The sequence below is a fragment of the Gorilla gorilla genome, chromosome 21 (assembly GCF_029281585.2).
Source record: "Gorilla gorilla gorilla isolate KB3781 chromosome 21, NHGRI_mGorGor1-v2.1_pri, whole genome shotgun sequence".
Taxonomy (NCBI): Eukaryota; Metazoa; Chordata; class Mammalia; order Primates; family Hominidae; genus Gorilla; species Gorilla gorilla.
Window position 1 is genome coordinate 51224999 of NC_073245.2, and position 26220 is coordinate 51251218.

Here is a 26220-nt window from a genome sequence, read left to right on the forward strand (position 1 = left end):
TCTGCTGTTGCTATAACAGAATGCCAGAGGCTGGGTAATTTCTAAAGAGGTTTATTTGGCTCACGATTCAGGTGGCCGAAAGCTCCAAGATTAGGCAGCTGTATTTGAGGAGGGCCTCAGCCTGATTCCACTCAAGGTGGAAAGCAAAAGGAGAGTGGGCGGGTGCAGAGATCACATGGCAAGAGAGGAAGCCAGGAAGAGAAACAGAGGAAGCCAGGCTCTTTTAAGAACCTGCTGTCATGGGAACTAATCCATTACTCACCCTGGGTAAGGGCATTAATCTGTTCATGAGGGGGATCACCCTCATGACCCATACACCTCCCAGTAGGCCCCATCTCCCAACACTGTCACGTTGGGGATCAAATTGCAACATGAGCTTTGGTGGGGACAAACTACATCCAAACCATAGCAGCTTTCATTTAGTATGATGCTTCACAGGTTCCTTCATGTTGTAACATATATTCATACCTTATCCCTTTTTATCGCTGAATAATATTCTGTTGTATGGATATACCACATATTTTTTATCCATTCATTGGTTGATAGACGTTTGGGTTGTTTCCACTTTTTGGCTGATATAAATAATGCTGCTATAAATATTAGCATATAAATATGGTTTTGGTGGACATTCCCACCAGCAATGTATGAGAGTTCCAGTTTTTCCACATTGTTGCCAATGCTTGTAATTGTCTGTCTTTTGTGTTATAGCCATCCTAGTGGGTGTGAAATGGTATCTCTTGGTTTTGATTTGTGTTTCCCTGATGAGTCATGATGTTGAGCACCTTTTTGTGTGCTTGCTGCCCATTTGTAAATCTTCTTTGGAGAAAAGTCTGTTCAAATCCTTTGCCCATTTTTATTTGTGCTGTTGTCTTTTTTTTTTTTTTTAAATTGAGTTGAAGTTCTTCATGCATTCTGGGCACATATTCTTATCAGATATGTGGTTTGTAAATATTTCTCCCATTTTTGTGTTTTGGCTTTTTACTTACATGTACTTACTTTTTACTTATTAGTATTGTTTGCAGTACAAAAATTTTAAGTTTTTGTGTGGTTCCATTTATCTGTATTTTTCTTTTGTTACGTGTGCCCTTGGTGTCATGTCTAAGAAACTTGCCTAACTTGTAGTCATTAAGATATTCTCCTAGGTTTTATAGTTTTGGCCCTTACATTAGGTCTGATCCATTTTAAGTTACTTTTTTGGTGTGGAGTGAGGTAGGGGTCCATCTTCATTCATTATGTTGATTTTACTTCTCTGTGAATAGCCAGTTACTGATTTAAAAGATCTCCAGTGATTTAAAAGACCTTCAGCTGGATTTACATAAGATCAGCCTCGAGTGAATGTGTGTTGGAGAAGGTTTCCACCCACTCTTCTCAAGCATGTAATAGGAACTCGAAAGCACATTTCCTGGGCTGATCTGTAGTGAGGATGAGAGAATGTTGACAGCATAGGAGTTTTTATTTGGGCTGGTTTTTCTCCAGTCAAACAGAATGAAATTTAAAATATTTCCTATTTCTTCAATACCCTAAATAAGCTGGAAAAGATAGAGGGACCCCCCCCCCCACCAGCTTCATTTGATTTCAAGCTGAATTACCACCTTTAAAGAGATGTCTTACTGAGCTCTGCCTTACTCTGAGATCTTGCAGCGTTTAAGTAGTAAAACAGTAGTCTATATCTTGGGAATCCAATACCTGGATATTGGCAAGGTATTGCCAATAGAGGGCAAGAAGGGCAGGTGGGGAGTTGAAAGAGTCAGCCCAGTTCAGCAAAATGCTCAGGAGGCAGTTGCATGAACAGGGCTGGTGTTGGCACCAGAGGGATCTGGGTTAGTGTTTAGATTCCAAGTTGCTGGCCCTGTAGTTGCTCATTGTTGTTCTCATTGCGTCTAATAAAGACATACTCAAGACTGGGTAATTTAGAAAGGAAAGGTTTAGTGGACTCACAGTTCCACATGGCTGGGGAGGCCTCACAGTCATGGAAGAGCAAAGGCATGTCTTACATGGCAGCAGGCAAGAGAACTTGTGCAGGGGAACTCCCATTTACAAAGCCATCAGATCTTGTGAGACTTATTATCACGAGAACAGTATGGGGGAGACTGCCCCTGTGATTCAGTTATCTCCACCTGGCCCTGCCCTTGACATGTTTATAATTCAAGGTGAGATTTGGGTGGGGACACAGCCAAACCGTATCACTCATTTAGTATGAGAAGGGCACAGGACACGGGATGCCATCGATACCATCCTGGCACATCTGTGGCCTGTCCGGTCCTGGAGGTGGAAGAAAGTCCAGACAGTGAGGGGGCAATGGAGATGGCAGAGAACCAGGAGAGTGGGGGGCCAGGAGCTGGCGAAGAGTAGTTCCAAGAAGCAGCGGCCAGCAGAGCCGAGTGCTGCTGAGGCCATCAGGAAGATGCCTTGCGTTTGGTGCTACCCAGTTGTTAGGTTCTTGGGAAGAGTGGTCTCTTCGGAGTAGTGGGAACAGGTGAGGCTCTTGTGGATTGAGGAGAGGGTACAAGCAGGAGAAGGCTGCAGGGGGATTTCCTTATAATTAAGTCCTTGAATAGAAGTCTTTAGAAGTATCAGTTTTTAAAAAAATTGGGTATTCAAGAGCTCAGTGGAGATCTTTTCTTCTTTTAATGTAATGGCACTCTAGTGTCAAATGGAGTTTGGTAGTACATGAATCATCTTTTGGATACTTTCTTCTTTTTAGCATACATTACCTTTTATTCTCTCAGCAACTGTGTGCCTTCCAACACAATGGTACCTACCTTCTGATTTCTTTTGTTGTTCTTATGGCAGGTCTGGACAAAGACTGTCGCCTGACTGAACCGCTTGGCATGAGAATTGCAGAGTTTCCTTTGAATCCCATGTTTGCCAAAATGCTGCTTGAATCAGGTGGGTAGAGCCTGATAGCTTGAATTGATTTTATTTTGACTGTCAGAGGTGTTGTTTGCCTGAATTCTGAGCACCCTGGGGAAGAGGGTACAATATGGTAAAAAAGTATATATATATCTGTAACATAACATTTATCGTTTTAACCATTTTATGTGTGTAGTTCTGTGATACAAAGTACGTTCACATTGTTGTGCAACCATCAGCACCATCCATTTCTAGAACTTTTTCCATCTTTTCCATTGAAACTCCATACTTGGTAAACACAAATTCCTTATTCTCTCCTCTGCCCCGCCCCTGGCAACCACCACTACTTTCTGTCTCTATGAATTTGACTGCTCTAAGAACCCTCAGAAGTGCAATCACACACTATTTGTCCTTTGTGACTCTCTTGTTTCTGTTAGCATAATGTCTTCCAGGTTCATCCATGTTGTAGTATGTGTTAAAATTTTCTTCATTTTTAAGGCGGAATAGTATTTTATTGTATATCTATACCATGTTTTGTTTATTTATCTGTTGACAGACACTTTGGTTGCTTCTAACTTTTGGCTATTGTGAATAATGCTCCTATGAACATGGATACACAAATATCATTTTGAGTCCCTGCTTTTATGTTTATTGGGTATATAGCCAGAAGTGGAATTACTAAATCGTGATAATTCTTTAATTTTTAAAAATTTATTTTTAATTGACAAATAATAATTGTATATATTTATGAGCTACAGTGTGATGTTTTAATCTATGTACACATTGTAGATTCACTCAAGCAAATTAACATATTCACCAACTCACCAACTTATCATTTTTTTGTGCTAAGAATTTGTGCTAAGAATGTTAAAATTCTATTCTTTTAGCAGTTTTGAAATATACGATACATTATTATTAACTGTGGTCACCATGCAGTGCAATAGATCACTAAAACCCAATCCTCCAGTCTAACTGAAACTTTGTACCCTTTGATCAACACCTCCTCTTTCTCCATTCACCCCCTGACCCGGGGGATCTCCCAGCCTCTGGTAACCACCTTTCTACTCTCTGTTTCTATGAGATTGACTTTTTTAGATTCCATATATGAGTGAGATCATACAGTGTTTGTCTTTCTGTGCCTGCCTTATTTCACTTGGCATAATGTCCTCCAGTTCCATTTATGCTGTTGTGAATGACAGTGTTCTCTTCTTTTTTAAGGCTGCATGTTATTACATTGTGTGTGTACATATTTATATATACCACATTTTCTTTATTCATTCATCCAGTGAATGGACACTTGGATTGCTTCCAAATTTTGGCTGTTGTAAATAATGCTGAAATGAATATGGGAATGCAGATATCGCCTTGAAATATCAGTTTCAGTTCCTTTGGATATATACCTAGAAGTGTGATTGTCAGAGCATATAAGTCCGTTTTTAGTTTTTTGAGGTAGTGCCCTACTATTTTCCATTAATAGGTGTACCATTTTGCATTTCTGCCAGCAGTACACGAGGGTTCCAATTTCTTTGACTTCTTCAGATTTTTGTGAGGACATGGGTTCTAGGTTAAAAGATCTGGAAGTCTTCTCGTAATTAGAAATCAAAGTCATCTAGAAAGTATAATTTGTTTTTTTACCTCTGGGAAAGACAGTTTAATTTTTTCTTGGTTTTGTCTAACTTTTATGTCAACTAGCAATTTATGAAGATGTACTTTAGACCCAGTATGGGGAAAGCTAACTAATTATGTTTTGGAACAACCACTTGTCCTCAGCCTTCCATTTAGAAACAGGATTCTTTTTTTTTTTTTTTTTTTTTGAGACAATGTCTCACTCTGTCGCCTAGATTAGAGTGCAGTGGCGCAATCTCAGCTCACTACAACCTCTGCCTCCTGGGTTCAGTTCAAGCGATTCTTGTGCCTCAGCCTCCTGAGTAGCTGGGATTACAGGCATGTGCCACCATGCCCAGCTAATTTTGTATTTTTAGTAGAGATGGGGTTTCACTATGTTGGCCAGGCTGGTTTTGAACTCCTGACCTCAGGTCATCTGCCCGCCTTGGCCTCCCAAAGTGCTGGGATTACAGGTGTGAGCTACCACACCTGGCCGAGAAACAGGATTCTAAGTGTGGACTGGGGAAGTGCATCATTCATGAGATGGGAGGTGGTGGGGAGATGGGACGAGCAGTGTAGTGTACTCTGCCTTGTGCCCTGGAGTGGTGATTGCTGGTGACTGTTTCCAGGTGCTCCAGCAGCCCCCAACGTGCTTTGCTGGTCTAGTTGTGCCTTGGGCTTCCCAGCTGAGATGAACCCTTTTGAGAAGGAAGCCACTTCATAGAAGGGGTCAGGAGCAGAGAAACAGCAGAAGGGGCACAAGCCGCTCATTCCCTGTCCCCTCTCGGACTTCCTGCCAGGATTCCAGATGTTCCCACAGGAGGGTAGGGAGCAGGTGTGGAGCTGACCTGCCCTTAGTGATGGGGCCAGTCTTGACCTTGGCTTATAGTCAGAGTCCCCTGTATTTCAGCTGCAGAGGGCAGTAACACCTCCTTTTTTGGAGTCCTTCAAGGCTACTATTCATCTGGGTTACATATGGGACTTCACATTTGGTTGAGCGAAATATTTTTATTTTATAAACTTCATTTTTTTGTTTTTATTTTTCTGAGAGAGGGTCTTGTGCTGTCACCCTGGCTGGAGTGCAGTGGCGTGAACTTGGCTCACTGCAGCCTTGACCTCCCAGCTTTAAGCAATCCTCCTGAGTAGCTGGACCACAGGCACATACCACCATGCCTGGCTAATTGTTTAATTTTTTGTAGAGATGGGGTTTTGCCATGCTGCCCAGGCTTATATACTATACAGTTTAAAAATTAAGCTCTAGAAAAAATATGATCTTAGTCTTCAGTGTGGTGCAAGGAAAGTATCAGAAAATGTCTTTTACTTCTTGTTGGCACATTATATGGTTGAAACCAAACATGCTTTTTCTTTTACAGGAAACTTCGGCTGTTCTCAGGAAATTCTAAGCATCGCTGCCATGATGCAGATCCAGAATATCTTTGTGGTCCCCCCAAACCAGAAGTCTCAGGCAGTAAGTCAGCTCTGTCCCCAGGCTGTCTGTACCAGTCTCTTTTGCTTTGAGCTTTCCTTGTCAAAACTGTCCTCAGGAACTGCTGAAGACAGAGCTGTACAAATGTGATCTGCTCATGTTTTGAGTGTTTATTCCGTGCTTGATGTTGTGTCAGGTGTTTTGCAGGCATCATTCCACTTTATCTTCATTATAAGCCTGGGAAGTAGATATTATTATCATATTTTATTTATTTATTTATTTATTGAGAGGAAGTCTCGCTCTGTTGCTCAGGCTGGAATGCAGTGGCGTGATCTCAGCCCACTGCAACTGCACTCTGCCTCCCGGGTTCAGGTGATGCTCCTGCCTCCCATGTAGCTAGGATTACAAGCGTGCTCCACCACGCCCGGCTAATTTTTGTATTTTTAGTAGAGATGGGGTTTCACCATATTGGCCAGGCCGGTCTCGAACTCCTGACCTCAGGTGATCCGCCCGCCTTGACCTCCCAAAGTGCTGGTATTACAAGCGTGAGCCACCGTGCCCGGCCTATTATCATGTTTTAAAGATGGAGGCATAGAGAGGTTAGGTAACTCATTCACAGTTGCGCAGCCAGAATTGTTGGCTCTGGATTCACAGTCCAGAGCCCCACACCTTAACCATTGAACTACCAACTTCTAGTTTCTGTCAGGGAAATTGTCATTCAGACTGCTCTGCTAGAAACCTTGGTGGGCACATTAGTGACATAAGAAGTCAGGTGCCAGGGTATAGCAGGCTGATTCTGGGCACCACACGACATCATGGTCATGTCGCAGGTGGGCCATTATAAGCTAGAGAGATCCAATCCCCACCTAAGGTGCAGGCATCAGCAATGACCAATTGAGTGAACACTGGAAAGACGGAAGGAAAAGTTTTGATACTGAAGAGATAGATACTCAGAAGTAAGGTGTGCTGATAGAGGTAGGTCAGAGATGAGTTCAAAGTCAGTTCCTGTTTGAAAGTCAGAGAATTAGCAGCCTTATGCATGGAGGGGCTGAATTTGTGTGTGTAATGAGGAGGAGAGAGACTTTCTTAGGGATTGTTGGGATCCTCCTTGTCAGTTGTATAACTATAGATTACAAAGTTTTTCTGCCTCTGTGCCCAGATGCTTATGTCTGTTTTTGTTTAGTTTTGTTTTTAATTAACCTGGAGGAGGAGAGAGACAAGAACACTAACATTTTATCAAATTTCTTTGCCAGATACCTTGTAGTAAATTATCTTAATCCACAGCAATCTTGATAGGTTTAGTTTCCTGATTTTACAGATAAGGAAATCAAGGCTGAGAGAGGTTAAGTAACCAAGCTGAGTTCTTTCGAGATATGGCAGAGCTAGAATGCTGCAAACTAGGTCTTTCTGAATGCATAAGCCACACGCTATTCACCATGCAATATTACTTCCCAGTGCAAAAGTCAATTTCTTTCTTTCTTTCTTTTTTTCTTTTTTGAGACAGGGTCTCGCCCTGTTGCCTTGGTTGGAGCGCAGTGGTGCAAACATGGCTCCTGGGCTCAAGCGATCCTTCCACCTCAGCCTAGTAGCTGGGACTTAGAGGCATACAGCACCATGCCCTGCTGATTTTTTTTTTTAGTTTTTGTAGACATGGGGTTTACCTATGTTGCCCAGGCTGGTCTCGAACTTCTGGGTTCAGGCAATCCTCCCACCTTAGCCTCACCAAATGCTGGGATTATAGGTGTGAGCCACCACACCCAGCCAAGAGTGAAATTCTGAATGTTGCTTCATTCTTTCCAGATTCGAGTGCACCGTAAATTTGCTGTGGAGGAGGGCGACCACCTCACTATGCTCAATATATATGAAGCATTTATCAAAGTAAGCACAACTACTGCTCGAAGTGCCGCCTCAACACACCACCCTCTGGAGGTGATCTAGGAGGGAGGATCCCAGAAGTTCAGTTCGTAAAGGAACGTCCAAGAGAGCCCTTGATTTTCCTGTTAGATTTATTGCCAGTACTTCTAACTGGTGGGTCGGGCTTTCTGCCTGAGTTTGTGGTGAGGTATTGCTGAGAAGAACACAGGAATCATTCATTGCTTTCCCTTGCTTGGAGATATGGTACACTAGTGGCAGGCCAGTGGCCCAGCCTCACGTCATCTCACATCCACTGTGCAGTAGACAGAAGGGCAATATTTGAATAGGAAGTTCTGTTACATTTTCTGCCAGGTGAATGAGGCTGAGAGCAACTTGTAGTCCTGGGTTGAATCTTCAAAGCTGTCCCAGCTGCCATGAGAAGACATTTAGTTGAGATCTGTGCATATTCACATATCCCACCCATATTTAGCTGTAAGTGATGTTAATTTTTTATCGTTAATATTCTTTAAAACTAAGCAAATAATACAGCTTAAAGTTCTCATGAAAAATTGTTAATAAAGGTGATGAAAATGATGAAAAAAGAAACCTTACATAAAAGAAAGGGTATAATATTTCAGATTTTTAGTATTCATTTCTTAAATACTCTTTTAGAAGTGAAGAAATACTAAATTTTCGTTTACCGGTGATTTGAGGAAGATTATTCAGTTGGTGAAAAGTTTTCAGAAAAAAGAAATTCATCTCTTTTTGAGACTTACGGCTTAAATCAGTTAAAATTCATTTGTACAGGCACAATGTATCATCTGCAGTCTGAAGCTTTCTCTACCAGTAGAAAGTGGGTATAGGTCTACATTGTATTATTCTATGGTTGCCTTCTTGGAATATCTTCTATTAATTACATTTTCTTTTTTAAAGCACTTTAACTTAACAATAGAATTTCAGAGGTACATTTCCACAGCAATAATTTACTCTAAGACATAATGATCATACTTATGAATGCAGAAAAAATTAAATACTGTTGATAGAAAAATCATGCTTTGGGGACAAATAATAGTAATTTGTAAATTATTTCTACATTGGCAAGTGTCATATTGTTGGCTTCTAGTATAATAAAGTGATACATTCAAGCATGCCAAAGAAGAAAAGTTGATTTACAAAGAACCACATGGAGAAATGGTTCTTTCTGATAGTTCACATCTCATGAAGGTATGTAAGATTGAAACCGTTTCTGCGTGTCATTAAGTTCTCATTTGCCCTTTAGTGTAAAGAGTGAGGTTGCAGAGCAGTCAGATGTGTGCAAGGTTGTTAACATCTGTTTTGAGAGATGGGGCAAAAAAGGGCCAGTTCCCATCTTTAGATCTTATGCCATTGAACAGCACATGGGGGAAGAGAGAAGAATGATCTTTACAACATAGCCTTAGTCGAGAACATGTCTGTTTTCTAACTCCCTCTCTCTGGGTTGTTCTGTAGCACAATAAGAACTCTCAATGGTGTCAGGAACATTTCCTGAATTACAAGGGTCTTGTCAGAGCTGCGACTGTAAGAGAACAATTGAAAAAGCTTCTTGTCAAGTTTCAAGTGCCCAAGAAGTCTAGTGAAGGTGAGAAGAAACCGTCCCAGCTGGTGACCTCCCTTGCTTCATTCTGTTGAGTTGTCTTCCTAAAGTTCTCATGCTGGGCTAGTGCGAGGCAGCGTGGCGTGCTCTGTACCAACACTAGGTTTTATATTTTGAGTTGCCTGCATCTGTGAAAAGCTGAAGGTCAAGTTGCGTATTTTTTCCAAGGAGGTCTATTTTTCTTTCTGATGGGCATTCTTACTAAAGGAATTTCATAGCCCATGACAATACTTAAGAATCACTAACAGTCACATCAGTGCACATTATGTCATTGATTTTCCCATGTAGGCTTTGCAAGAAAAATTACTTTTTGGTCAGTGATATTAGTAGCTATTACATAAAAATTAAATTTTATATTCAAAGACAAGTATTATTAAAGCAAGTGCTGGATATTTAGCCTAGGCAGCCACTAAAGGTAAGACAGAAAAGTACTATGTAAGACATAGTCTCTGGCCTCTAGCAGTGATAGTGACTACTATTAATCAGGGACACAGTAGGTTACGCTGTGGCAGGGGTTCTCCAAATATTCTGTTGCTCAATCTTGCACTCTGTGAGGTGTCGGTAATGTTATCCTCATTTTACAGTTAGTCATAAGATCCTAGGGAGAAGGTAGATTAAATTCAGGACCACGCAGCTGGTAAGGAGGAGAGCCAGATCTGTATGTGGCTCAGAAGTCTACGCTTTTAAGGAAGTGACACACCCGCCTCAGCAGTCAGCCTGAAAGCCCAGTGTGCCAGGTACTCAGCCACATCCTCAGCACCATTAGTACTTGGTAACATTTCCTGAGTGCTTATAAGTGGCTAGACAGTGCACTGAGTGTTCCATGTGTTTATTAATTTAATGCTCACAACAACGCTGTGAAATGTGTGCTCTTTTCCCCATCTTATAGGTGAGAAAAGCGTGGCTAAGAGGTAAAGTGTAACTTGCTGAAGTTACACAGTGAGGGTATGATGGAGTCAGAACCTGAGCCCAGGCGGTTCCATTTCAGTCTTCTTTTGTCTTTATACTAAGAGCAAGTGATTAAATAATGACGGAGTCTTGGCTTTTACTCTAAGGGAACAGTGTAATGAAGGGAGAGATTCATATGGATAGACAAAGTACTAAGATTATCAGTCCTCTTCGAAGTTAAAGTAGTAGATACTTTAGTAATCATAGAAGATGTGCTGGCAGATGTGGAAGGAATGCCGGGAAGAAGGAATCCAGAGAGGGCTGGCTTGGGAAGTCTTTCAGCTTCCTTGAGGTGTGGTGGGAGTCCGGTCAAGCTTTGGGGTCTGGTTGAATTAGAAAATGGTGGCAAAGAGCACTCTAGGGAAGGAGGACTGGAGACAAGTGCTTGGAGTGAGGAGTATATGAGACGCTCAGAGAATATTTGATGGGTGAATACACTCACGAGAGAGGGAAGAGTTGAAACCTGGGCCATTGAGCCATGTTGGAGTCATTGATAGAAACAGGACGCTTACAAGGAGCACCTAGTTGGAGAGCAGCTGGTCAAACGCCTGTCACCCAGCAGGTAGATGACAGCCTTACTTCAGCAATTGGTGTTCTTCACCTGTGTTTCATTATCAGACCCCTGCCCAGGAGAAAAGTTAAATTTAAATTCTACCCAGCCTGAGAAATTAAATACTAAGGAATGAGATTTTGTAGGGTAGGATTGAGCTTTGGAGGGCCACCGGCCATTGTAGTGTCTAAGATGCTCCCCTCCCCCTGCCTCCAAGAACCAGTTTCCACCCCTTTGGAAGTGATATCACCCCTGTTTAGAGTGCATATTTTACATGGAAATTTCTTATGGACAATAGGAGAGAAGAGACTGGATATCGGATTAGATCATATTTAGACATGTAGATTTGAGATTTATCAGCTCAGTGCTTAGGAACAATACAGAAAATCATGGAGACTAAATAAATTACATGCAAATTTAAAACATCTAAGGGTTAAAAAATAGAAAGCAATTAGTGAAAGATACTTTCAGCAGTCATGAGATAAATAACAAAGATCAAAAACTTTATTATAGAATGATTTCATTTAATATATTTAGGAAAAAACAGTTTTCAGGTTGATAAATGGGCTAAGGATTAGAACAAAAAATTCACAAAAGAAGAAATATGCCGATAGTAATCAAATAAATGTAATATAAAAGAAGGTAACACTTTTTGCCAAAACATTGCTAGTAAGAATGCAGTGAAACTGCCATTTTTATATATTGTTGATGGCTTTGGAAATAGTACCACCTTTATGGAACTTACTTACCAACATGCTTTATTCCATTGGATCTAAGATACCATCATGTGTAAGAAACATCGTTATTTTTTGTGTCACCAAAGAAAAAAAATGCTGCCAGTTATCATTGTAAAATGCTATCCTAATTTCAGTGAATTAAAGTTAGAAAAAGAGCGAGTCTTAAAATTGATGAGATGTGATATGTCATTAACCATAAAAATAACATTAGCCTTTTGCACAACAATTTGGAATGTGTCTTATGGACATCATCTAATAGTGGGGAAGCTTTATTCATGGAAGATGTTAGCTGTATTAGCTGTAGCAATAGAAACACCAGTTAAAATGGAACATTTGAAAAATTTGAAGAATTACTTCAATTTTCAAACACTAGCTCATAACCACAGAAGTAATGTTGTGTAGTATTTCCAGTTTGTGTTTTATAGAAAGAGCATCGTTGCCATATGACACTCTTTTACAAAGGAGTTCTGAGGTCACTGACCAGCCTGCAGAGCAGCACTCTTAGGTTCTGGTGCCCAGCCATGGTCCAGTCATCTGTGGCTTAGGGGAGGTTGGAGGGGTCCCAGGTTCAAGGAGCAGACCAGCATTGTTCTCAGCAGCAGTTGTGGGGAGTGGGACCTCCTTAGATGGTGCTGGGGCAGGCATCCAGCATTGGGAAGGGTAGGGCTGGAGCCATTTCAGGAGAGGGTTTCCAGGTGTCTTGAAGCAGCCTGGGGTGGTGCTGGGAGTGGATCCTGTGCGTTAGAGCACACGGAGCCTAGGGCAGGCAAGGGTTTCACCTGCCTCTCTGTTGGCTGCCTATGTAGGTGACCCGGATCCGGTTCTGAGGTGCATTGTCTCCGGCTTCTTCGCCAATGCAGCGAGGTTTCATTCTACTGGAGCTTATAGGTAACATGATACTTGGTGAAGTCATTTGTTAAAGGAACAATCTTACAAATGACCCAAACCCTACAGAAAGCTGTGCAGAGATAGTAATTGCATAATTATTTGTAATTTCTACCATGTCTCCTTCCAAAACTGAGTTGAGGTTAGCGACATAGCTTTAAGCAAAATATCTTGACTTTCTAAAAATGATTCTCACATATTCAGCTCATCTATATGTTGTATGTTTTAGAAGGATGACAATTATACATCTTGAGGCTGGTAATATTTCAATTCTAATGATAGAATAATATGACCTGAAGAAACTATTAAAAATAATGTTTCTCAGAGAAGTTATTTTACAATTGGCTAGTTTATTATGTCTTTAGAGATCTGCACGACTGAAGTCCCCTCCCACCCTGGTATAGTGTGGCCACGTCTGGTGTGTTTGGAGGTAGCCAGGTGTTTCTCATGTGCTGGATGTGCCTCCTGCTACATAACCTGATTCTTCCAGTTCCATTTTCTAGGCATAGGAAATCACTCATTGATGCCTTCCTAATGGTCTTTAGTATATTCAAATGCACTGAAAACTAAGCATAGCTTAGGCATACTGTAGCCTGTCAGTATCATGATTCTCCAAACTAATCATTCCAGTGCTTTGAATTGTTACTTTTATTCTGTCTTTTCTGTCTTTGGCTCATTTTAGTTTCATAACCTCACTGTAGCCTCTTAAAAGTGTAGCTATCATCATTTTCTGTTCTTTAATAAGAGAACACTCCAAAGAATTTCTCCCCAGCTCTTCTATGTATTATTTTGTCATTAATTTTTTTTCCCTGAGAAAATATTACTGCCCTGTTATCTTGAGGTCAGCCAAGATATCCCTTGTCCTGGGCTCCTGTTAATGAGTCCAGAGTCGCACTGAGCCTTTTTTAATTTTGACAGCCAGATCTGCTCCATCTAGTATCCTAGTAGCCGACTGTTGGAACTGCAGGATAGCACTTTACATTGATCTCTAGTATGTTCTCTTTGTTACTCCAGGCATGTTGTAGCCTGTCAGTATTGTGATTCATTTGCCCATTGTATGAGCTCACCTCCCCACCCTGAGTTGTCTGTATTTGAGGCAACTTGTCCATGTGGAGGCGACCCCCACAGTGGCCCGAGATCTTCCCTAAGGAGTGCTGCCAGCTTGTCATCTTGATTGCTCCCACTCTCCTGGAGAGTTAGCAATTTTGACTAGTGTTTGGAAAATTCTTTTATCAGTGTCCTCAGCAACAATGTGGGCTACCTAAGAGGTTCCAGGCTAATCATTCCTTTGAGACAACATTTAGTGTTGATCAGCTCACCACCCCCTGGTAGGACAGCCCAGGACCCCAGGACGCTGGCTTTATGATAATGCTGACGAGGCACTCCGTCACAGCACTTGAAGCACTTCCCCCAAGAAACAGATCATTCTACTGAGTTGGAATTGGAAGTACTATTTCAGAGAAATTAATAGTCCAGTATTGAGCTTTTTTTTTTATTTTTTTGAGATGGAGTTTCGCTCTTGTTGCCCATGCTAGAGTGCAATGGGGTGATCTTGGCTCATTGCAACCTTTGCCTCCAGGTTTCAAGCGATTCTCCTGCCTCAGCCTCCGGAGTAGCTGGGATTACAGGCATGTGACACCACACCCAACTAATTTTGTATTTTTAGTAGAGACAGGGTTTCTCCATGTTAGCCAGGCTGGTCTTGAACTCCCGACCTCAAGTGATCTGCCCGCCTTGGCCTCCCAAAGTGCTGGGATTACAGGCATGAGCCACCATGCCTGGCTGTGAGCTTTCTTTTTTCATTATCATTACATCCCCCTATAGTCATTATCTTTAGTATTTAACTTTGCTTTTTAGATTATAGAAGAAATCACATGTATTATTTCCATTTCAAAGGAAATTGTTTTGAAAGAGCACCTGCAGAAGATATACATAAACATAGGCAGAGCATTTTATTCCTAAATGTTTTTTCTAAGTGTCCGCATGTTGCTTTTCTCCTCTTCACTTTTTCCACATGATTTATTCTTGACTTCTGGGGTGGCAGCCAGGAGAGGGATCAAGAAAGGTTGCTAGAGAAGATGGAGATAATTGTTTTGCTTGTGACAAGTTCAGTCTGCATGCTTTTTTGGTAATATTAAAAATATCTGTGGGAAAGTCTTGCTATAAGTATTTAAAATGTGCTTCAGACAAAATTCTTCTGTGTTCCAAGGACCATCCGTGATGACCATGAGCTGCACATACACCCTGCGTCAGTCCTCTATGCAGAGAAGCCGCCTCGCTGGTAAGCGCATCCTGCTGCTTAGCCTGTGCCTGCTTTGAACAGGGCTATGTTCTTGTTTTTCTCCTGTACATGTTTCTTGACATTGCCTCTAGAATTGCTGCTCTGGGCCAGGCGTGGTGGCTCACGCCTGTAATCCCAGCACTTGGGAGGCCAATGTAGGCAGGTCACCTGAGGTCAGGAGTTCAAGACCAGCCTGGCCAACATGGTGTAACCTTGTCTCTACTAAAAATACAAAAATTAGCCAGGTGTGATGGGCACGTCTGTAATCTGAGCTACTCGGGAGGCTGAGGCAGGAGAATTGCTTGAACCTGGGAGGCAGAGGTTGCAGTGAGCTGAGATCACACCACTGCACTCTAGCCTGGGTGACAAGAGTGAGATTCCATGTCGAAAAAAAAAAGAGAATTTCTGCTCTGGCAAAGAGCTTCTTAAGCAAACAGTGATATTTGTCTACTCACTCATCCACTCAGCAAACGTTCATTTTCACCCACTGACTGGATGCTTAGCCCTGCACGAGGCACAGCTATGCAGAGATGAATTGGGATCCCAGCTCACGGTTCTTTTTTTTTTTTTTTTTTTTTTTTGAGACAGAGTTTCGCTCTGTCGCCCAGGCTAGAGTGCAGTGGCAGCGCTATCTTTGCTCATTGCAACCTCTGCCTCCCAGGTCCAAGTGATTCTCCTGCCTCAGCCACCTGAGTAGCTGAGACTATAGATGTGTGCAATCATGCCTGGCTAATTTTTGTATTTTTAGTAGAGATGGGGTTTCACTGTGTTGGCCAGCCTGGTCTCCAACTCCTGACCTCAGGTGATCCACCCACCTTGGCCTCCCAAAGCTCTGGGATTACAGGCATGAGCCACTGTACCCGGCCCCAGCCCACAGTTTTGACATAGAGACAGACACAGAGTCAACTACCTTAGGGGAAGGGCTTTACCAGCAGCATGGATGAAGTTCTGGGCTCAGCACATCATGTGCCAGTGAGAGTCAGGGCAGGCTTCATGAAGGAGATAACATTCATTCTGAACCTGGAAACAAGAGTGTTCAGGCAGAAAGGACCCGGAGGGCATTCCAGGTAGAGAAGTAGCAGGGGCAGAGCCATGGAACATAAAGGAACCTCATGCGTTTGGGAAATGGGGAATCATTGGTATGGGTGGCCCATGCAATGGTGCTGCTCTGTAACACTGCCTGGGAAGAAAGAGGTAAGCACAGAAGTCTAGAGTAGGCCTTTAGACATCTTTATAGCATTTCAATGGTTAAGTTTATGTTTGTCCAATTTAATAATAAAAATTGGGGGCTTATATTTTTCTTGTTTACAATTTCATTTTTCTAGAATTCATTTATATTGTATTTTACCAATAAAAAGTACTGATTAAAAGTACTGATCAACCATGGATTGGATTTTGTTTTTTTGAGACAGTGTCTCATTCTGTTTTTGAGACAGTGTCTCAATCTGTTGCCCAGTGGTGTGGTCTTGGCTCACTTCAATCTCCACCTCTGGGGTTCAAGTGATTCTCCTGCCTCAGCCTCCTGAGTAGCTGGGATTACAGGTGCATGCAACCACGCCCAGCTAATTTTTGTATTTTTAGTAGAGACGGGGTTTCGCCATGTTGGCCAGGCTGGTCTCAAACTCCTGACCTCAGGTGATCCGCCCACCTCAGCCTCCCAAAGTGCTGGGATTACAGGCGTGAGCCACTGTGCCTGGCCCAGATTGGAAATTTTAAAAACAACAACAGCTTGTCCTTCTCCAGTTGGAAGATGGAGAAGCCCTGGGAAAAAGGGTGGGGTGTGTGTGAAGAGAGGGAGAGAAGATAGCTGTAGATTTGAAGGCAAGAAGGTCTGTGGTCAAACACTTTGTACCCTAGAATTGCAGCTTTCAAAATGTGGTCTCCAGCCCAGCATCATTATCACCTGGAAACTTGTACGAAATGCAGCTTCTCAGGCCATGCGAAGTCCCATTCAATCAGAAACTGGACTAGGGCCTAGGACTCCATTTTAACAAGCCCTCCAGATGTTTCTGTTGGGCAGTAAAGTTTGAGTTCTATTTCCCTAGACCAAGGAATCGGATTTATCCTGTAGCCACTGCAGACCTAGAAGTTTCTTAGGTTGAAAGCACCTTGGTCGGTTCTGGGTTTAGAAATGTTACCCAGTGACCACACTAATGTGGTCAGGATATGCACACATGTGTGCAGGATAATTTGAAGAGTGCCCACGCCTGTCATCTCAGCACTTTTGAGAGGCTGAGGCCAGAGGATTGCTTGAGGTCAGGAGTTCAATACCAGCCTGGGTACCATAGCCAGACCTCAACTCTCAAAAAAAAAATTAGCCAGGCATGGTGGCACATGGCTGTAATACTAGCTACTCAGGAGACTGAGACAGGAGGATCGCTTGAGCCCAGGAGATTGAGGCTTCAGTGAGCCATGATTGCACCACTGCACTCTAGCCTGGGTGACAGAGCGAGACCCTGCCTTTAAAAAAAATTTTTTTTAAATCAAAAGAGATGCAAAACCTCAATTTTAGATCCTTTTTTTGCTGAATTTTGGGTGGTTAAATTTGGGAGTTGCTTAAAAGAGAAAGGCTTTTCTTTTTTTTGCTTCATTCCTAAGGAGCTCTGAAGGGCAAAGAAAGGTTGGGGAAATAGAGCCAGCCTGAAGCCGTGCCATACCATTCAGGTGGCAAAGAAAGTGCCCCCCCATCACGGCCTCTTTGCAGGGGGGCCCTCCTTTTTCCTTTCATCAGCTGAGATTCACTTACTGGTTTTTGAGGGATGGGGAACCGCAGTATGGCTGGTATGTTTATAGTTACGTGGGAAGCCCTGAATTAACACTTTGGATGTTTCAGAAACTGATACCTACTCATATGCACACCTAAAATCAGGGGACTGGATGTTATACTCTTGGCTCTTTGGTTGTCTATTACCTGAGCCTCAGAAACATTTTTTCCCTTAAAGTTATAATTTATTTACAGTGCAAGATGAATTTTGACAAATGTGTATGCCCATGTAACCTGGACTCACATAAGTTATACAATATTGTTATCATTTTAGAAAATTCCTTTGTGTCTCTTTACGGTCAGTTCCCAGCCTCTTTCAGAATCAGGCAAGTCTTTGCCTCTATTTCTGCATTTTCTAATACAGTCATTAGGCTCAGTTCAGAGTTCTGTAAATGCAGATGAAGGATCCAGAAAGGTCCTTCGCGGATAACTGAGATGTCCCAGAAGTCATTGAGGATTTAGAGTCTCATCTGAAAAATGGACACACCATTACCCAGCACTTAGGCCTTGAGGCTGTGGTGAGCAACATAAATGCATGTGTTTAGCACAGTGTCTGGCACATAGAGTAGAACCTGTTAAAGGAAACAGCATGTCTACCTGTGGTTCCTGACTGTCATCACAAGGGGGGAAATTAGCTCTTGTTTCTTTCTCATTTCAGGGTCATCTATAACGAAGTTATACAGACCTCCAAGTACTACATGAGAGATGTGACTGCCATTGAATCGGCCTGGCTGTTGGAGCTGGCTCCACACTTCTATCAACAAGGAACGGTAGGAATGAACTGAGTCTGCGCCCAGCCATCTGTTCGCAGCCTCTCCATGTTTTTAATGTACTTTTTTCCTCCAATTTAATGCCCTATGTGTGTTCCCCCTAGTGGTGCATAGGGTGGAAAGGCCATTACCATATCCCCAAAACATTCTGGGAAAGCACTCTAGCGTTTAATTCATAGTGAAGTGCAATTAAAAATAAATCCCCCTAACCTCATAAGAAAAAAAAAAGGTATCACTTTCTTTCTCCTTTTGCTCTTCCAAACTATTTTTTTTTTTTTTTGAGACAGAGTCTCGCTCTGTCACCCAGGCTGGAGTGCAATGGCACGATCATGGCTCACTGCAAGCTCCGTTTCCCGGATTCAAGCAATTCTCCTGCCTTAGCCCCCATGTAGCTGGGATTACAGGTGTGTGCCACCACGTCTGGCTCATTTTTTTCTTTTTTTTTTTTTTTTTTTTTTGTATTTTTAATAGAGACAACGATTTCACCATGTTGGCCAGGCTGGTTACAAACTCCTGGCCTCAAGTGATCCACCCACCTCAGCCTCCCAAAGTGCTGGGATTACAGGTATGAGCCAGCAGGCCTGGCCTGAGCTAATTAAAAAAAATTTTTTTAGGGATGGGGTTTCACTATGTTGCCCAGGCTAGTCTCGAATACCTGGGCTCAAGTGGTGCTCCTGCCTTGGTCTCCCAAATTGCTGGGATTACAAGTGTGAGCCACCATGCCCACCAGTTCGTTTTTTATTTTTATTTATTTATTTTTGGGACAGAGTCTTGCTCTGTCATCCTGGCTGGAATGCAGTGGCACAATCTCAGCTCACTGCAACCTCTGCTTCCCAGGTTCAAGTGATTCTCCTGCCTCAGCCTCTCTAATAGCTGGGATTACAGGCGCGCACCACCATGCCCGGCTAATTTTTGTATTTTTAGTAGAGACAGGGTTTTGCCATATTGGCCAGGCTGGTCTTGAACTCCTGACCTCTGGTGATCCGCCCGCCTTGGTCTTCCAGAGTGTTGGGATTACAGGTGTGAGCCACCACGCCCAGCTCGTTTTTTAAAAGGGTTACAGCCCTGTGCTGTTTGTGGCCTGAAAATACTTGCTTTATATATTTTGCCCAAGTTTACTGTTGTTTGCAGCAGAAGGGAAAGTCTGAAACCTTTTTCTCCATTAGGGCCAGAATTGGACTACACAGTGTTTCCAAAGCGATATTTGAATTGATTGCCACATTTAAAAATTGGGGAGATTTCATATTAAACATGAATTTCTGGTTTCTCTTGAAAGACATGTTTAGTCTGGCAACACTAGGCTTGCGTTCCTACGTGGTGGCATCACAGGGGCTTAGGGGTGGCTGCCTGCTGTCAGTGACATCGCCAGGTGCCGTAGTCCCACGTCACTTGCTTACTTGCCTGCTCCACTCTTGGAGACATTTGAATTTGTGACCCTGTAAATGGAAGGATCTCCTCATCTCTCCCACTCCAGCAAAGTCAAGGGAAATTGCCCTCTCAAAATTTTATAATATTTAATTTTTATCTAATCAAACAAAAACCATTTCACACCTTTATAGTTCTTCACACATCCCAATTCAGATATTTCAGCTAGAAAGCAGATCAGCCTGCAGGGACTGATAAAAATGCAGTGTGTGTGGTCTTTGCTGAATTAGGTTGATAAGAATAAACCTGGTGAAAGAAAGGCTTTTCCTTCAAAACCTCTCAGGTGGAAAGCAGCAGACTTCAGGAGTCAAGAGAAGGGATCAGAAAGGTAAACTAGAGGTTGAAAGAGGAATGGTGCAGTGGTCAAAATGCCTGTTAAAGTAAGAAGATGCAGACAGCCAGAGAAGGATAAGCCTGAAATTGTCTTGGATTCATTTAGACTCTTGGAAACAGAATTAGCCCAGAAGCTGAGTCATTTTCCCTTCTCAGCTCAAAATTCCAGTTTCTTTAGGTCAAACCCACAAAGTTAAAGAGCAAATAGCTTCAGAAGTTTGAAGAAAATAACAAGCCCAAATTTCTTCATTTGTCTCTTCTCTCCAAATGGCTTTTTTATTTTTAAGCCCATCACCTCCACTGTCATCGGAGTATTTTTAGAGAGGCTGGGACAGACCTTTAGAAATCACCTAGTGCGGCCGAGCACGGTGGCTCACGCCTGTAATCCCAGCACTTTGGGAGGCTGAGGTGGGTGGATCACATGAGGACAGGAGTTCGAGACCAGCCTGGCCAACATGGTGAAAGCCCGTCTCTACTAAAAATAAAAAAATTAGCCAGGCATGGTGGCATGTGCCTGTAATCCCAGCTACTTGGGAGGCTGAGGCAGGAGAATCACTTGAACCCAGGAGGTGGAGGCTGCAGTGAGCCGAGATCACGCCATTGCACTCCAGCCTAGGCAACAGAGCAAGACTGTCCTAAAAAAAAAAAAAAAGAAGAAATCACCTAATACAACAACCTCATTGTATAACGATGGTCCCCAAACCACAGAGAAACTTGTGTTGTTTCTTAACTGTATAGTCCAAGGGCACTTCTACTATTAACTTGTCCAAAGCAGATTGATTTCTCAAAGAACCTCCAGATCTGCAGGGGTTGCCCATGTATGGTAGATGTTCCTTTATTGAACACAGTGCAGCACCTCACAACCTTCCACAGCCCACAGATCATTCACGGCTCTGTTCCTGGCACCTTTGGAGACTTTCCATCACCGCTGTTATTCGGAATGTTGCTCTCACCCTGTGTGGAGGCCTGAAATGGTTCAGAGTCAGCTTTGTTTATATTCAACATTCTTCCCAGAAAAAAGCACCAAAAATGGCCCCACAGGCACAATGGCGTCATCTCCCATCCCCAAGCTAAGGCCGTGGATATCTAACATTAGCTGTAGGGGTTATATCAGGTGACGTGTAGAGAGAGAATTCAGAGAAATTCAGCAAGACCTACAGCTAGACAGGGGAAGAACGGGGTGACCTATTCAGAGATTTGCCTTCTGGCTTTTAAATTATTTTTCCTTATTCTCGGAGATATCTTCATTATTAGGGAAAACCCTTTTAACGTGGCCTTTGCAAGAGCCTGTAGAAGTCCTCCCTCAGGTGTAAGCAGATGGAAAGTCTGAGTTCTTGTAGCTCATTTATACCCGGGTCCTGTTCGCTCTGTTGTCTCTCACGTCATACCTGGTGGTGCGCTGTGTCTTCGTTCACGCCCTCCATTTTTTCAGGGCCTGCAGTTCTCTCTGGGGGCGATGCGGCTTGATGTTGTGGGGCCATGTGGCTGTGCTAACAAGTGGGCACACCAGCTCCGGAGCAGTCAGGGTGGGCATTCTCATGTGAGGCTCCCACTGTGTGTTAGTTGGCATGGCTTAGGGATCTCTTGGTTATTGATGATCAGTAATGGGCTGTCGGGTATATGCCAGTTGATGAGTGGAGGGAGGTCTTTCATTAAAAGCTTGTATTTACACACTCTGCCTCAAAGGCGTATTTAAGGATTTCTGCCACTTTTGGCTTTGCTTTAGAATGTAAAAAATACTTCATTTTCCAATCCTATTATCTGATGCCTATGATTATAATATTGTGCTTCATGTTATTCATAATGGTAGAAAGTGACATTTCTGGGGGGAAAAAAAAGTGTCACTAGGAGGTGTCCTTTCTGTTTTCCCAGCAAGCTTGTACCCTCCATGTGGGCAGAGGCCGCGTCTTTATCTCCATCCTTGAGCATGGGTACCTGGCGTGTTGAGACGCTTGGTGAATTGACTTCCTTGTTCCTAAAGAGAGGATAATTTTTCTTGACTATTGTCAGGAACTTCTTGGAGATTTGAGGTCACTTCCAGACTGAGCCCAGTCTCCTGAGCACAGTTGTCTGGCTGCGGTGCTGTCCTCTAGGCTGCAGCAGAGGGAGAGTCGTGTCTCAAAAAGAAAACCTTTCCTTGACAGCTTCCGCAGAGCCTTGTATAACCAGCTTCAGCCGCTGTGGCTTGGGCCTCGGGTTGCTGGAGGCTGAATTCAGGTCAGCCTCTTCATTGGCCACTTGGGCTTTTTCCTTCCAGGCTATTTCATGAACAGCTCAGCATTTACTGGGAAGGTGTGGACCAGATGGAAGATTTGATGTGGTCATTCATATGGGGATTATGTTGCAGTCTGGTTTCTTTGTCTAATCAACCCCAACTGTAGTGTCTTCTCTTCTGTTGCAGCACCTGTCTCTGAAAGCCAAAAGGGCCAAGGTCCAGGACCAGTGAGAGGAGCCCACAGCTACAGCTGCAGGGAGTGCTGGCGTCCTCTCCTCCATGCTGCTGCCCCTGGTCCCAGGTGGGGTGAGCTGGCACCAGCTCCTGTGGAATGTTTGGTTGCTCTGAAGGGGGCTGCGGCCTGTTCATTAGTCCTTTCTTCCCGCTGCCCACAGCATTTGCATCCTTGCTGGGATCCTGGAGGACTTTGTGCATGGGCAGGCATCCTTCTGTGCTGCAGCGGGCAGAGTGGGAGTTGGCTCACTCAGCACGCTCACTAACCCAGCATGCCACTTCCAGCAGGCACGCAGTCCTGGCCCAGCTCTATGGGAAACAAGGAGGAAAGTTAGCCACTGAAGGCCAAAACATCATGTGGGGTGGACAGAGGGTTTGCTGGGCTGGCTTTGCTCTCCCTGCTGGGGCCACGGCTGTGTTAACCAATGAGGTCTGCTGCCAGGTGTGAACAAGTGTGTCTCTACGAATGAACGAAACATTGGGGATCTCTGCCGAAACCACCAAAGGGCATGTCTGATGGGCACAGCGGCTCCCAAACCCAGTGGCTTCTGTCTGTCCTCAGCGCTTGTCCCTGTTTATCTGCAGCCAGGAGACTTGCAAGGGATTGGTGATTGACAGAGAGGACTCGTGCGCTGTTTTGTGTTAGCGGAGGATTTGTGTTTCACAAGTGGGCTTAGCGTCCTCTCAGAGTGTAGTGCCAGGTCCTGGTGCCACGCTAGCTGAGCACTCAGGAGAGTTCATCAGCTCAGATCCCACAGGGCCTCCTCTTTAGCAGGAATTCACAACAGTTTGGATGCCCTAAACTTCTGTAGCTCAGGAACATCACTGGTGTATTTGTTTTTTTGTTTGTTTGCTTGGGTTCTTGCAAGAGCAGGCGGCGGCGGTTCTTCCAGCAGGCACTGGTTTTGTTGCCCCAGGGCTGCTTTGCTGTGATGATGATTGCATTTCAACACATGCCAGATGCAGATTTTTTCCCCCTTACTGTTTCAATGACCTTTATTTTAAAAACACATAGCTTGAAAATTTATTTTTATACTGATATTAGTTTGGATGTGCCACTTTTGGCACCAAACGTGTATGTCATTTTTATTTCCATTTTATAAACATGTAAATAATAGTGATAACTTGTTAATAATAGTAAACCTTTATACCTAAAGTAAATGTCTTCCCTCCCACACCTGGTTTTCATGTCTGTATGTTAAGATGTTCTAATGAATCGTTCGAAGTGAGGGCCTGACATTAGCTAAGAAACTTAATGCTGTGGCATACAGCAGCTTTGGGATCTCAGGGACACAGGAAGCCCCCTAAAGCAAGATGATGTGACTGAATGACCTCAAGACCTGATTAAACTGTGGGACATTTAAAAGAAGTCCCAAAGAGGTGCTAATTCTTGCCAGTTTCCAGTTGGGATCTTCCTGTAGAGAGGTCAGAAACATTATTTTTCAAGTTTGGCTTTAGGACTGCGGCTGATCCTAAAAAGCTTATATGGCAGTGGAAGGGCAAAGGTACAGGTTTCACACCCTCAGGTTGGAGACCAGAGTCCACTGGGAGCCCGGACAATCTGGAGGGAGCACCCAGAGGCAAGCCCGTCCCTGCACGCTGCCTCTACCCCTGGGCGCCTGATCCTGAGCACATGCCTCCCCTCTGTCCCTCCACCTCTCAGAAGGCAGCCCTCCCCAGGCGACACCCCCCAGTGTTGTGTCCTGTGTTATGTCACAGTCTGTGATGGGTGGGACAGGTCCTTGCTGTCCGAAGCAACTGCAAAATCCTGGGCCCATGGGGAGGCCCCTTTGCAGTAGGGGTGGTTAAGGCTGGGACCACGCAACTCACCAGGGAGTGGGGCCCGGCCTGGGTGAGAGAGATGAGAGCTTTTGACTTTGTCTGTTGCAGGTCTGTGTCCCTGTTCCCACTGTCAGCCCACAGATGTGACAGCAGGGCCTAGTACCTCACAGACTGTCCCCCAGTACTTCCACAGAATTAGTCCCCTCGGGCTCCACACAGGTCTTCAGATACTGCTAGTAAAATTCCCCACAGCATTGCTGTGTCTTCCCTTTGGAGCAAGTGAGAGGGCAGAGAGAAGCTGGCGCTGGAAAGCTTGGAGGCGGTGGTGCCCTGTAGGCCCAGAGATGGCAGCTTTCTGTGTTGGTGGCTTGCAGAGACCCTGCCAGTTTTCTGCCATAGCTGGCTTCCCCGGGGGTTGGACATTGTCGTCACAGGGAGCCCCTGGTTCAGCCAGTGCGCCGCTCAGTCCAGCCAGCAAATGTTGAGCCCTCAGGCCATGTGCATGGCACAGTGATGAGGCGGAGACACTTGACAACAAGTAACCAGATGAGTGGACCAGGATGGAGCTGGGCGCGCGAGAAGGACAAGGTGGCAGGAGATGGCAGAGGTCCAGTAGGGGTTGTTAAGGCCAGGGCTGTATCCACAGGGACTTCCCCACGACAAGATGCTTTCCTGGTGAAAGGACAGACTGCTCTCATGTTCTTTCCTGGCCATCCCCGCACTGCTGAGCATTTCATGTGGGCCATGAACTTGGAGAGCTGCCTAGTGCCCCAGCTCCGTGCTCCCATCTCCACTGTTTTGTCCTGGTGTCAGCACAGCCTACTACCAGTGCTGCTCCAGCTTCATCGGCTGGGCCCTGCCATTCAGTGCTGGGTTGTCCCCAGCACTCCAGCCCTGACCTCAGCTCAGTTTTCCAGGGCCCGGCGCTGACAGTGTGGCTGACATATCTCCTAGCCTGGGCAAGAATGTCTGCTGCTGACCAGACGGAGGGTTGGGTGGCTGGGGGAGGGAGGCGCAGGCCAAGGGGCCTAAATCTGGAAAACCACAAGACTCCATCCTGGAGCCACAAGACTGGATGTCTGGCAGTGAGGCCTGGGAAGCTGTTAAGTTGTAAAAGCCCCATCTTGGGTGGTTCTGATGAAGTGGTGGGCTTGGGAATCCTGGGACAGGAGTTGAAGATGTGAAGACATGCAGCCCAATGGACAGATAGCCCCCAGTGGGGAGATCAGAGCTTCGAGATCAGAGCGTCAGGTCTGAGTGAAAGCTGATAAATTCTTTCTTCACAAGTGTGCTTAGACCCCAGCCCAATTCCCCTTATGTGTTTCCCCAGAACACAGATCTGTGGGGTTGGGATTCTTCCCCAGGCAGGTTGTGGCAGCAGGCATCAATGTCAGCTCACTATGAATTTTCCTGAGTCCTGCAAAAATGAGGAATGTGTAGTAATGAGCATTTTATAAAGCTTAAGTTTATTCTCTATAAAAGACCATCCTTTAGTGTTTTTTATTTTTTATTTTTTTTTTGAGTCAGACTCTTGCTCTGTCACCCAGGCTAGAGTGCAGTGGCATGATCTCGGCTCACTGCAACCTCCGCTTCCCAGGTTCAAGCGATTCTCCTGCCTCAGTCTCCCAAGTAGCTGGGATTACAGGCACCTGCCACCACACCCAGCTAATTTTTGTATTTTCAGTGGAGACAGGGTTTCATTGTGTTGGCCAGGCTGGTCTCAAACTCGTGACCTCAAGTGATCTGCCTGCTTTGGCCTCCCAAAGTGCTGGGATTACAGGCATGAGCCACCTTGCCCGGCCATCCTTTAGTCTTTTCTTGGTGCTAAGATGCTTTTAGGAAACAATGGTGATAGTAGATGGTGGTTTTATTTTTTAATGTTTTCTTTGGAAAAATAAAATGTCAACAGTCGTTCATCTATCACC

General features: G+C 44.2%; 1 protein-coding gene across 5 annotated transcripts in view; it reads left to right on the top strand.

Moving 5' to 3' along the window:
* Positions 1 to 26220, top strand: part of DHX35 (DEAH-box helicase 35) — a 782267-nt gene that overhangs the window by 58786 nt on the left and 697261 nt on the right. For 4 of the 5 annotated variants that reach the window (XR_010132262.1, XR_010132260.1, XR_010132261.1 and 1 more), the window contains exons 15-22: positions 2794 to 2889; positions 5832 to 5926; positions 7685 to 7762; positions 9227 to 9356; positions 12413 to 12494; positions 14701 to 14772; positions 18195 to 18306; positions 22466 to 22580. Coding sequence is in view for 1 of the 5 variants with exons in the window: in XM_004062147.5 (XP_004062195.3) it covers positions 2794 to 2889; positions 5832 to 5926; positions 7685 to 7762; positions 9227 to 9356; positions 12413 to 12494; positions 14701 to 14772; positions 18195 to 18306; positions 22466 to 22510 (710 nt within the window). In the remaining 4 variants the exon portion in view is untranslated. Of the gene's footprint in view, positions 1 to 2793; positions 2890 to 5831; positions 5927 to 7684; positions 7763 to 9226; positions 9357 to 12412; positions 12495 to 14700; positions 14773 to 18194; positions 18307 to 22465; positions 23689 to 26220 lie in introns of those variants that run through there. The other variant, XM_004062147.5, reaches the window with a different exon arrangement.